The 13,546-nt window shown below is 36.3% G+C and overlaps 1 protein-coding gene across 5 annotated transcripts in view; it reads left to right on the top strand.

Annotated features, from left to right (window-relative positions):
* Ncoa1 (nuclear receptor coactivator 1) overlaps window positions 1–13,546 on the top strand; it is a 228,516-nt gene that overhangs the window by 123,895 nt on the left and 91,075 nt on the right. For all 5 annotated transcript variants that reach the window (XM_013351390.2, XM_013351387.2, XM_013351391.2 and 2 more), the window contains 2 exons: window positions 4,977–5,135; window positions 9,471–9,576. In XM_013351390.2, coding sequence (XP_013206844.1) covers window positions 9,488–9,576 — 89 coding nt within the window. In that variant the 5' untranslated portion in view covers window positions 4,977–5,135; window positions 9,471–9,487. The remainder of the gene's footprint in view (window positions 1–4,976; window positions 5,136–9,470; window positions 9,577–13,546) is intronic.

The following is a 13,546-nucleotide window of genomic DNA, read 5'->3' as shown; positions in this document are numbered from 1 at the left end:
TTGACTTCTTTTTTTTAAGCCTATGTATTTTGTTTTTATTTTTACATAAATTCATACATGCTCATAATAAAATTTAATTTATATATTAGGCCAAATAGGAGATTAATAATCACTTTTTGTAAAATATAATAATTATAAAACTGTAATATAGTAAAGCTTATGTGAATTTAGTTTCTCTGTTATCATATGTGCTATGTTCACTGATGTGATCTGTGGTTCTGGAGGTTACTGACCATGGGAAACTGAAATTATGACTGAAACGCTACATAAGATCTAGGTTGACTTCTTTCTATACCTTTTTAAAAACTTAGATATGGGCATCAGTATCTCCCTTGAAGAAGAACGAGAATGAAAAACAAAATATAAAGGCATGTAAGTCTTCTGAAAGGGGAAATATGTGGACAGTTAGAGTAATGTACGGGTCAGGTGAAAACTATGGGAGGTTGAGGAGATGACTTAGTGGGTGAGAGCACTTAAGCATATGAGGATCATAAAATTAAACATTTAAAATAAATACAAAATAAAAAGAATAAGAAAATGTTACCATTTCATTATAAAAAGAACTTTAGTTTTAAAATATTCATTTTTACCAAGTTTCTTCTCTACAGAGATACCAATAAGGCAAGTGAATATATCTTATAGCAAAATCAAACTTTACTTACTTCTGAATTGTAAATTTTAATATTAATGGATTTATTTCCATTTTTATTTATATCATTTTCAACTTAAATTTAGGGCAACCCAACACTTGTGTCATTATTAATAGAAAAGCTGGCAACTTCATTTCTCATGAAGAAGTTTACAGTCTCTTCCAAGAAAAATTTTTCTTTACACTATTTTTCATGTATCTTCTTTCTTAAAATTTATTTGGTATAAAATTAATAAGAATACTATGGGATCATGTTACAATTATGAAAAAATGTTACACTTATGGAAAACATTACAATTGCTACAAGGTGTTAATGGTTTGTTTGTGACCATTCACTGCTGGATAACAGCATTGTTCATCTAAGCTATTAGTTTGAACTCACTGGGAGTTTTTACTTTATTCATTTCTGCCCTGCGTTAGTTTCCTGTTGGTGTGAAAAAAAAATACTATGATGAGAGTTACTTTTGAGGAGAAAGGGTTTATCTTGGTGTATGGTGACAGAGTCCCCCATAGCTAGAGAGGTATGGTAACCGGTAGGGACAATGTGGCAGCAGGAATAGGAAGCTGGCTGATCTCATTATATTCAACACAAAGGGAGCAGAAAGAAAGAACAAGAAATAGGATCAGACTATACCCTCAAAGCCCTCCACAGGGCCATACTTCCACCTGCCTAAGGTTTATAACCTTCCCCAGTGGGGACCAAGTATAATACACAAGCCTGAGGGAGACATTTCTACTCAAGCCAGAACATACCCACATCAGAAAGTATCCTAAGGAAGATAAAAATCATCTTATAACAAAGTTAACCTTGAATTCGCACCAATTTATTAAAATAATGCGAAAGACCTCGTAGTTTAGAAGTTATTAGTAACATGACTTCTGCAGTACTCAACGATTAATATACCTGGATTAGAGACTCCACTGTTCTTAGGGATTGGAATTTCTTTTAATTCCTTGCAGAAAGAACATTAGGCAGCGGTTACTTTTGATAACCATCTCATAAATCAGCTGCTGCTAATGGAAAAGAATCATTTTTTTACTGCTTTCTCTAAAAGTAACAGTTTGTAGTGCTTGCTGTATGTACAGAGGCATTGTTTCAACCTGTGTCCCTTTCTGGTTAAATTATTGTCCAGACCTTTCATAGCTGTTTATTAAAGTTTTCATTAGCCAATAATTTCACTTATTGTTTGTTTTAAAAAGAATGTCAGAATGGTGAATTTTGAAATTGCAGAGCTAAAATGCTTAAGAACATATGAAATAGGGTTTTAAATGTTACAAAATAAAATGACTAATACTAAAAATAATAAAGTTAGAAATAACATTCAATACTTAATCCAGGTAGACACCATAGTTTGAGCAGGCACTGAGTATTGGTCCCTCTCCAAATCACAGTTAAGACAACACAAACAAAAATAAAATCAGTAAGGAGTTTTTAAAGTCATAGATTAGAGAAAGAGGAAAATAGAAGCAACTGTCAACAAAAATTTTAAGAGAAGAAACAGCCTAAATACTAATAACTATCATATTAAACCTGAGAAAATCCAGTTTTATGTGAAAATTGCTAAGAACCTGTTAAATCTGTACTAGTGATTCTTCAGGGTACTCAGTATAATAATTTCATTACTTTGGGAAATGGAGAGATGGCTAAGTGATCAAGAGGACTGGCTAATCTTCCAGAGGACCCAAGTTCAAATCCCAGCACCCACGCAGCAGCTAACAGCCATCTGTAGCACCAGTTCTTGGGGATCTAATGCCCCCTCCTGGCCTCTGTGGGCATTTCATACAAGTGCTACACATACATGTGGGCACAATATCCATTGTCATAAAATAAAAATACATTCAACACTTATGGTGTTACTCTGGAAGTGAAAGCAAAAAAAGAGCCCATGATGGCCTAAAAGCTACTTAAATGTAGTGTTTGATGGCCAGCCCTCCTTTACTCTTTGCCATTGTGCTAATACCCTTCTTTCTCCTGGGTCTCTAGTCCTGGTTTCCTAACTATTTCCACTGTGCACTCCTTTTTCTCTGAGACGTTTTTGCATGATCTTAAGTAATAAATAGATAAACAAATCAAACATTTGCTGATAATAAATTATAATTTTTATTTTTTTTTTTTTTTTGGTTTTTCGAGACAGGGTTTCTCTGTGGCTTTGGAGCCTGTCCTGGAACTAGCTCTGTAGACCAGGCTGGTCTCGAACTCACAGAGATCCGCCTGCCTCTGCCTCCTGAGTGCTGGGATTAAAGGCGTGCGCCACCACCGCCCGGCCTATAATTTTTCTAAAACAATTATTTTTCTAAGACAATTTTATGTAAAATAAATGACATGCCACTTACTAAAGACCAAAGCAGTTTTATTCACTAATGAGATATATATGTTTATTTTTACATAAGGAACTAAAAATTGGGCTGGAGAAATGGCTTAGTAGTTAAAAACAAAGTGCAAAGAACTGGGTTCAATTCCCAGCACCCATATGGCAGCTTATAACCGTCTGCAACTCCAGTTCCAGGTGATCCAACTCCCTCTTCTAACTTCCACAGATACCACATATTGCACATATGTACATGCAGGCAAAACACACATATAAAACAAGTAAATCTTTAAGAAAAGATTAAATAGAGAATGAAATCCTGGTTGAATGTTTGATACTACAAGATGCAGAGCATCTTTGGCGTTTTCAAAATTCATCAATATTTTGTCTTTGTTTTTGTTTTTTTTTAGTTGTCAGTACTGAGAAAGCTGCTCCACACAAATATGTAGTACAAAATGGCAAAAGTACATTTAGGTCCATTTCAGAAATTAATAGAAATTCTAACCCAATCCCAATCCAAATTTATTTAATTATATTTTAAAAAATAAAATTGAAGGAGCTCAAAAGAGGAGTCAGTAGTTCAGAGCATTTGCTGCCCGCCCCAAAGACTCAAATTTGCTACTCAGTACCCACAGCAAGTGGCTCACAAGTGGTTCACTAATGTCTATAACTGGGGATCAGGCACTATCTTCTGACCTCAGTCGGTACACACACACACACACACACAACGGAGGGGGGGAGGGATAAAATAAAAATAGGTCTTAAAAAATTTCAAGCCAACCGCTTAAACAGCAATTTTCCAAACAATTTTTCTAATGCTACTACCCAAAGCTAACACTAATTTGAGACTTAAATGCTGAAGACTAACAGAAAATACTATCTTCATTTTTCATAATTAAATAATTATATTCTCTAAGATCAGAAAGGTTTGTATATTCAGTCCAACTGCATGATTCATAGCATGTGGTGAGCTGTAGTCTGAAGCGTTTCAGGCATCACTGTTAGCATTTTGTGGTGTGCATATTGTGTGTTTAGAGCCAAAGCTACAGAGATGTCATGAGATGCAACATGAATGAGCACTGCCAGAAACATTTGAGACACGTCATGTGTTTAATTTCAAATTAATTTTTGGTCTTTGAATGTACGGAAACCTTTTACTGTTGCCAGAATTTCTGTGGTTCCCACATTAAGTTAGATGAGCCCAGATGGAGTTGATAGCTTCAGTTTAAGAATTTGGAGTGTCAACCAATTTCAAGTTTTCTGTTAGCTTGGATCTGCATCCACTACTGCCTAAAGCCTATTAGATGTGATTTTTCATCTATAGGTTCAGCCTCCCAGCACTTCAAGGGAGTCTTGAAAAAGCTCTCTACAGAGAAAGCCTTCCAAGCATGTGTTCCACCCAGTGTGGCTCCCTTCTTTGAAAAACAGTCAGATCTACAATTTGAGTCTGCTTTGATCACTTTCCAGTGTCTTCAAACAGTTACTTTTCTATTTTGTCCACAGTTTATAATTCTTATCTGTGAGCAGATTAGTATAGTACAAGAGGATCTATTATTGTTGGAACCAGAGCTCAACTAACTTTAAATATGAAAGCATGTAAACTTTTCCAACAAAAATTTTGAAAGTAAAATGTGAAAATAACTTTAAAAATAGGAAGAATTTTATATAAATTGAAATAATGAAATAGCTGAAATTGTGAAAAAATCATAATTTATAGGTAATAAAAAGGATGAGCATGTAAATGCTGCCAGAAATGATTTTTGAAAGCCTTCTCTATGGGTCTCTCCGAAGTTGAGCAGAATGTAATTATGCATTCCGTTAGTGGCAAGCTGTCTCAAATAACATCACCAGAAAGGTCTCTGCCTGTAAATTCAGATCTTCATCCATTGTGTTATGGAAATATTTTTTCATCAACTTGAAAATTTGCATTTCTCTCATATTGCTGACCTTTATTATTTCTTAAAGAATAAAATGGCAATCTAACCTCCCATTTGCTTTTTTCTTCTCACTTATTTTAGTTGTTCGTGTAATTGCCCTTAAATGAGGTGAGAACAAATGGACTAGAGCCATCTCTGGACAGCATTGTGCTACTCCGTTCCCTAAGAAGCTGCCCTCTGGAGCACTTGATTTGACTATATCTGCTTTGAGGATTCATTATGAACAAGGAAGTCTCCCAGGTAGGGAAGATTTTAAGAACTTTGTCACTATAAAAGTATGGAGGGAAAACAATTACTGTTTGAGCATTATTTTTTATGGAAGTTGTTCTTGGCCTGGGAAGCTTCTTGGTTATTGTAAAGTAAGTTCTAATATTCATTCCTAAGTGGAAGTGTTGACAAGCAGTGTGTTTAGAATAAACAGTGAGTTTATAAGATCAAAGTAAGACTATTAATTGGGCAAACAAGTCTAAAGATCTTCTATAACAGGCAGTACAGTTAACAGCAGCACATTGTTTGTAAGACTTGATGATAACTGTTCTTGCAGCAGCGAAAATAATGTCTCTGTGAGATTATGGGGATTAATTTGCTTCATAATAATACTAATTCACTATATATTTGTGTCTGGAAACATCACGACTTAAATGTACACAGTAAATACATAAATGCCATAACATTTAGTATAAAAACTAAGTAAAGGCTCTGAATGAGCTATGTTTCCAGTGAAGATATAAGGAGTCCAGGAAGTATGTGAGAAGATGCTCAGAATTATAAGCAATTAAGGTAGTATAAATCAAAGCCATAATGAGGTGCCATTTTATACCCACTTGGATGGGCTTTTACAGAGGAAAATGCATTTGACAAGAATATAGAATTGGAATCCTCGTATATTTTCACCTTAAATTTAGCATTTTCCCAGAAAGTTAGAGTTACTGTATGACATAGCACTTCCATTCCCAGGTTTATACTCGAGATAATTACAGCAAATATACAGAAGCTATGCATAAGCATTCATAAAAATGTTGTTAAAAATACCCAGCAGAGGAAATGATTTAAATGTTCACCAACTGACACATTAATAAACAGAACAGAGTATCTCCAAACAGTGGGATATCATTCAGCCATGAAAGGGCAGTGAATATTCTAAAGTCCCCATCCTTTGTTGCCATATGAGAAATCTTTCAGGGGCTGTAAAGAATGTAAGGTGTGTGTCTGAGGACTCTAGTTTTGGAAACATTTCTACATACAAGTTAGCTGGTGTAGGAGTGCTCCATCATGTTTGTTCTTCATGCAGAGGATCAGTTTGGGGATCTTTGGCTCTTGTGTGTTTCTTTCTGTGCTCCCTGCCTGCTGGGCACACTAAGGCACGTTCCTAGAGTTGTTTGTTAGCTAACTGGTGCTGGCTTTTAAAGTTATCAGTTCTACACTCAATCTGAGAGACAAATAACAAATTTTTCTTGTAGAAAAATTGAATTTAAGAGTATGTATGGTCCTGTGTCCTGTGCCATCACCCACTTAGTTTAGTCGGGCACAGTTGACCAGAAATAGATGTAGTTTCTGGTTATGGAAATGACTCTTTAGAAATTGCATGAGACTAGGTATAATTTAGCAACCCTTAAAAACTTTTCACTTGGACAGGTTGTCTTCTAAAAATAATATGCAAATTGGCTTTGTTAGCTGCCCCTAGTTATATTCCCTAACAACCAAATATAAAGTCAGTCCACATACAGTAGCGCTGAAGTTTGTTTCCATTGGAGGCTTTGTATTGTGCTGTGTGTTATGTTTTATAAATACAAAACAGTTACTACAGGAATAATAAATACCATCAACAAATTATTGGAGATTCTTCTCTGGCTCTTTGAATACCAGTTCTTAGTTTTATAGGACACCTATTTGTCTGCTACCTTCTTCCTTGAGAATAATTCAGCAAATATTTAACTTGGGAATCTTGTCTTAGGCCCATTTTAATAAATACATTTAAATATATTTATTTGTTCTTGTGTTAAAATGAAGTGGCATCTTTATTTCTGTGATACTGGGTTTACTGATGCTTCTTTGAATCTCCGTGACAAATAAATAAATAAGATTATTGTTTTATTAGTTATGATAACATCTTCTTAGCTGATAATCTCCATCTAAGTACTAGCCAGGCTCAGCCCTGCTTAGCTTCCGATAGCAAATGAGCTGGGGCATGTTGAGGCTGGGGTGGCTATCCACATAACAGGGATCCCTGTTGCGAGATTCAGCTACAGAAGCATGTTAACAAGGGCATTGCTCTTCTCTCAGCTTGTGTGAGCCCTCACCTGGCTTTGCCTCCTGTTGTCCTCTGACTTCATGCTTGTTCTTCCAACCTTGGTCCCAGCCACAGTTGATTACTGTTTCTCAAAAGAAAAGGAAAGGTTATGTTCTGCCTTCAGTTTGTTGTTGTCATGCTTCCCCCACCTCCCTCCGGCTCACCTTTCCCACCTGCCACTCTAGCTTCCCCTTCAAACCCACAAGGTTGTACAATATTTTTAGAATTTATCATTTACATGCCTCAAAATGAAAAGAAACTATCAAAATAATGATTTTACAAATTGTGTTCACAGCTGGGTGTCCAGGGCCTGAAAGAGAGTTTATTATATGCACAGAGCTCAATGAACATTAGATGCCCACTTAAACTGGGCTGCTTCCCACCCTAAGGTCAATTTTAAAAATTTAAATTTTTTAAGTTACCTTTGCTAGTAACATAATCATGTAGCCCAGAATTTTATTTAGAGTTTTATTGAAGATGAAACTAAAATTAACATCTATAGTGCATTTTTGAATAAGCAGATTGTATATATTGCATTATTGTTTCTATATAGATTATATGTTGTCTTAGTTAGTTTTTATTTATTTGAAGGGACACCATGACCACAGCAACTCTTGTAAAAAAACAAGCAAACAAAACATTTAATTGCGATGACTCTCTTACGGTTTCAGAGGTTCAGTTCATTATCAACATGACAGGGAGCATGGCAGCATGCAAGCAGACATGGTGCTGGAGGAATAGCTAAGAGTCCTTCATCTTACTGTAAACAGGAAGTTGACTGAGACACTGGGCAGTATCCTGAGCACAGGAAACCTCAAAACCTGCCCCCACAGTGGCATACTTCCTCTTACATGAATCTGGAATCTTTGAGATATTTGGTTCCAAGCTAGGATCATCATTATATCTAAGACTGAAGAAGGAGACAGTTGAAATCTCTTAAGAAAAAATTGGCAGGACATGGGTAGCAATTACAAATGACAGATAAGCAAGAAAAAATAATTAAAAGCAATTGCAAGATTGCAGTCCTAGCCTGGTGTGGTGGGATACACCTGTATTCCCAGCATTCTGGAGGGAGGAGGGAGCAGGGTTGGGACTTTGAGGCCAACCTGGGTTTTATCACTAATCTTAGGCCAGCCTGGATTGCATCATAACAAAATCCTATCTAAAGAACTAAAGAATACTTTGAGTGTTGGAAAATTTCAAAACTATACTTCTACTATGGAGAAATTAGAAATATTTCCTTTTGTCTGTATGATTAAAATTTTAGGGATTGTTTATCTAGTGAGAAGATGGCAATAGTCTGATCTTAAGAAGAGAGCGAGAAAGTGAGTTTTAGAAAGAACTAGGGGAGGATTAAGTCTGGGTGAGAGGTTGCCATAGTTTTCACTAGGTTTTAAGTGTTCTGAGCTTGACTGTTGATGCACAGTGCTGTGGTGTTTAATAACTTAGACGTAAGGAAGAGCTCCAAGTCTTCCCATCTCATGAGTTTGCTCTCCTGTTTTGAAAGTAAATGGAGTAAAACATAATGGTAGTGTTTGGCACTATTGGAATCCAAAAGGAAGTGATGACTCCAAGGGTAGGGTTCTGTGTTCCCTTGGGATTCTGCAGAGCAGTGATTGATTTGACAGATCAGAAACTGGCACGTGTAAAAACCTGGCTGACATGCTGAGGGATCTGTGTTCTCTGGCATCCATACCAAGATCCTAACGTAGACTAAACACTTGATCTTGGTCGCTGGGTGGTGTAAACACAAGGTTAGGCATGCATGGAAAGTACAATTCAAAATCCACATTGAGCTTATCACTTAACTTTAATCATATACATATTGTTCATTTTTCTATGTATATAAAATCTCCAGCTTCATGAGAAAAGTTGTTTTAAGCTTTTTTGCAAAGTAATGTCTAAATAATCATTCTGAATCTGAACAATAATAATAAATATTTTTCAGAGTCCTGTTTTTTACATTTACACATGGAAGTGATTTTTCTCTTGGTAAAACATATTTCGACTTAATTATCCTGGAAAAATTTTCATCCTGATTGATTATAACATTTTCATAGGGATTGTTAATTTTATTCACTGATTTAGAAAAGTAAGTATAGCAACGACTGGTTGGAGTCCCTGTAATGTTAGATGCTGATGCTTGTGGTGGCTGTCATCACCTAGTCACTGTTTAGGTCTGTGCTGTGGTTCTTTTGTTTAGAAGTAACAGGGGGCTTCCCCTGCCCATATTTGGTTAGAGAGCTCATGAGAAGTTTATTTTTTATTTTACCCTTATTGTTTAGGTGTGAAGTTTGTCAACATGAGTGGCCTTGGGGACAGTTCATCCGACCCTGCGAACCCAGACTCACATAAGAGAAAAGGATCGCCATGTGACACACTGGCATCAAGGTAGGAGTGCACTTCTGTTTCTGGCAGAGCTTTTGTGCCCTTCCCCCAACACTTTGGAGCTTTGCTCCATCTACTCCACTTTGAGTGGCCACCTGCCTTCTGCTTACTTGAAGCATTCTGTGCCCCCCCTTCCAGTCTTTGCATAGGCTTCTCCTTCCATTCAACTTGCATCCTCTTTATTTTCACAACTAACCTATAGGTATATTGTACATACTGTGTTGATCATTACCTCCTTAAAGGGAGGCTGCTCTTCCTCCTACAACTACTAGATCAGTCCCTCCACACTTTTATTGCTTGATTGGTTGGTTTTGTTGTTACACACACACACACACACACACACACACACACACACACACACACACCTCTACCACCAAGACAGGGTTTCTCTGTGTAGTCCTGGCTGTCCTGGAACTTGCTCTGTAGACCAGGCTGGCCTTTAACACAGAAGTCCACCTGCCTCTGCTTCTCAAATGCTGGGATTAAAGGTGTGGACCATCACCATGCAGCTCCCCTTTTTATATATCTGTTTTGTACATATTTATGGGCTTTGATTTATAACTACAGGCTGTTGCTAGAGTGTATACTCATTGCATGAATTCTTAGTATCTTAACTAGGCTTACCATGTAGCATATATGGTAAGAGATGTTATCTGCTCATTTGCCATTGTATCCCTAGTCACGGTACAATATGTACCTTTTAACTAGTAAGGACAATAAATCCTGTCAAATGAATAAATAAGTGTTGAACACCTTTAATGTTATCTTAGAAGCTAAGAAGTACATTGTTACAATATTTATTTTTAAAATTACTATTTGTGGCATTAACTACTTGCTGTGTGTTTTTTTTTAATATGACTACATTGAGAAATTAATGCTAAGGGAATCCTAACAAGTGCCAAGTGAGGAAGAAACCTCCACTCAGGGTAAAATAATTTTCTCAGCTGACAAGAGAAATGTATAGATTTTATTCCATTCGGCTTCTAGGAGCTAGATTAAGTTGTTTTCAGTTTCTACACTACTTATATTTCGAACCAGAAAATCTTCTGCTGTGGAGGCTTTCATGTGTGTTGTAGGTGTTTAGCACTGTTGCTGCTTGTATACCTAAATGCCAGTCATGTCTTAGTTGCAATAAAGATTGTCTGTAAACATTCCCAGATGTTCCCCCAGGGACAAGGAACGCAGAATCACCCCAACTGATGACACTGATCTCCAGAGCAAAGCCACAGCAGCTCTTCGGCTGTTGATTGCCTGCTTTTCCTGGGGTGGGGGAGAGAATGGGAGGAATGGAAAGAGAGGGAGGAGGAGAAACTGCTGTTAGGATGTAAAATAAATGAATAAATTTAATTAATAATAAAAAGTTCTAGGGCTAGAGGCTGGAAAAAGAAAAGTGACGACCACTCCTCACAGAACAGTTGTCCTAATTACTCAAGCACACATGTCCAGATGCGAGGATAAAAGTTTATGCCAAGATATGAACCAGATGTGTTTTGTCAAAGTTAGTGTATTGTTTGTTTCTGCATATAAATTCAGTTTTTCTTAAAGGAAAACTTAAGAATGAATAAAATTATTGTCTTTTATGTTTGCTTTCTCATTTGAGGAAATTTTGAATATGTAAGAACAGAGATTTAAAAAGCTACGTATAGCAACCATATAAAATTGATACTATGTTCCTATATTAATATTTTGTTATATTTGTATTTTTTTCGTAATTTCTTTGTTGTTGTTGTTTTGTTCAGGGTTTCATTCTGTAGTCCATACTAGCCTTGAACTTGGATCAGTCCTCCTACATCAACTTCGGGGAGCTGGGATTCTAGGCATGCACCACATGCCCATATTGTGTTTTCCAATTGATAGTTATTAATGTTTATGTATTTTAATGGGTGTGGGCATTAGTAACATTTCTGCCTATTGTGCTGAACAATCCCCATTTTTGTAATCGTTTATTTGTAAATTACCTTTGTGTATGTGTGTCTGTACATGATAACATCATTACAAATACCAAAATTTTTATTTATTCTTTTTCTCCTCTTTAAATCTTTTGAGATAATTATCTTGATGTTTGCTTGAAAGATATTTGAAAGCACTTACTCCTTCAGGTTTATATGTATGGGCTTCAGTTTTAATAAAGCATTATCTTTGATATGGAAAATCAGAAATTTATTAGTTTGAAATTGCATATATATTAATGCCACCTTACAATGCTTCCTTTGGTCTTATTATTATATGCTGTCTTCCCAAACAGACTGTGAGCTCATTAATCATAAAGAGCATCTGTTAGGCCTCACATGGTATTTCCAGCCATGCAGTCGAGCCAAACATGACTATCTAAAGAGGCCTAGACAGAGCGACTTCTCTGTTACAGGTTCCCGTGCTCAGGTAGCTTGTATCTCTCCAACCCCTCATTTGTTCTAAGAAAATGATAAAAATGCTGGTTTTAAATGGTGGCTATCTATGCTTTATCTTTCCTTAGCATTTCCAGCTTAACTCAACAAGTGTGTATTAAATACTAACTGTTCATCAAGCGCCATCTGTGTGCTGTTGTAAGGGTATAAATGAAGTGAGAGGCAGGTCTTCTATCTTCAAGGAACTTGCAGATCTGACCATGCCACTAATTCTTCTTAAATCCTTTTGGGCTTCCTGTTTTCTAAAAAAATAAATCATTCTAATTAAAGTCATTCTAGATGGCATTTATTGAGCTAATGGTACATGCCAAGAACTTAGCAATTCATTTTCATGCCTTATGTTTTTAATCCTCACAAACCCTAGGAGGTCATTTATATCATTATCCAAGTGGTCAGACAAGGAGATTGAAGCAGAAAGGTTAAATTGCTGTCCCTTGTCTGAGGTTGGATAGCTAGTCAGTGACCAGACAGGTGACATTGCTGATCTGGCCTACACTTCCTCCTATCCATATACCTCTGTGGTTTGGCCATACTCTTCTATTGTGTATAGGTTTTGAATTTCATATTTCCACTCTCCTTTATACAGTTGATAAAGCCAAGTTAGCTTTCTAGAAAATAAAATCTCCCTACCTCTAACTTGTGCTGTTATTTCTCTGGGTGAAATACCATTTCTGTGTATTTCTATAGTTTTGTGGTTTTGTCACCAAGTATAACAAAGGCCTGTTTCCTTTTTACTTCCTTTCAAGTGGGAGCTATATATAATTTACTCCAGCGTGCTTTGAAATATCACATAATTATCTGTCATATGATAAATTTAGGAATGTTTATTGAGTTTGCTAGTACATTAACTAAGGAAAGATACAGCAGTCAGTCCTTCCATATCCATAGTATCAAAAGTATTCTGGAAAAAAATGACACCTGAACCAAACATGTGTTGATGTTTTTGCATGGTGTTATTGCCTAAATAAGGTTGACAACTAATTATGCAGCATTTGCATTGCATTAGGTATTGTAAATAATACAGAGATGATTTTAAGCATGACGAAAAATTTCCATAGGGTATGCAACTAATATGCCATTTTATAAAGGGTTTGCAAGTGCCCAGATTCGGTATCCACAGGGATCCTGAAACTTGCACCATATGAGATTGTGAGCCCAACTGTAATCATGAAAATTTAGCTCAGGGTAGCATTTACTAGTGTGTCTGCCACATGCAAGGTAATAAAGGGATTTAGCAAATGAAGAAGTTGCTGCAAAGTAGTAAGGAAAGCCTTTTCCCTTTAAGATAGAGTTTCTATCCTTTATTCCTTTAGTTTTGACTCTGAGCATGTCTGCTGTCTTTTTTTTTCTATGTAGTTACTGACTGCTTCATTTAAAGGTGATCTTTATTTCCCTGCTCTGAAATTTGTCATTTTATTGACATCTGATATTCCTCACTATATATATAGCTTCTTATTCCATCTTTCTGTATTGGGGCACTTTTCTTTTACTATGTAATGGCTCCAGGCATTTCAGTATTACTGAAAACTTAATGGCAAAAACATGTTTGGTGACTGACCATGGAAGTA

The sequence above is a fragment of the Microtus ochrogaster genome, linkage group LG3 (genome assembly GCF_000317375.1).
Source record: "Microtus ochrogaster isolate Prairie Vole_2 linkage group LG3, MicOch1.0, whole genome shotgun sequence".
Classification (NCBI taxonomy): domain Eukaryota; kingdom Metazoa; phylum Chordata; class Mammalia; order Rodentia; family Cricetidae; genus Microtus; species Microtus ochrogaster.
Note: the sequence above shows the minus strand (reverse complement) of the source record. Positions and strands in the feature narration are given on the sequence as shown.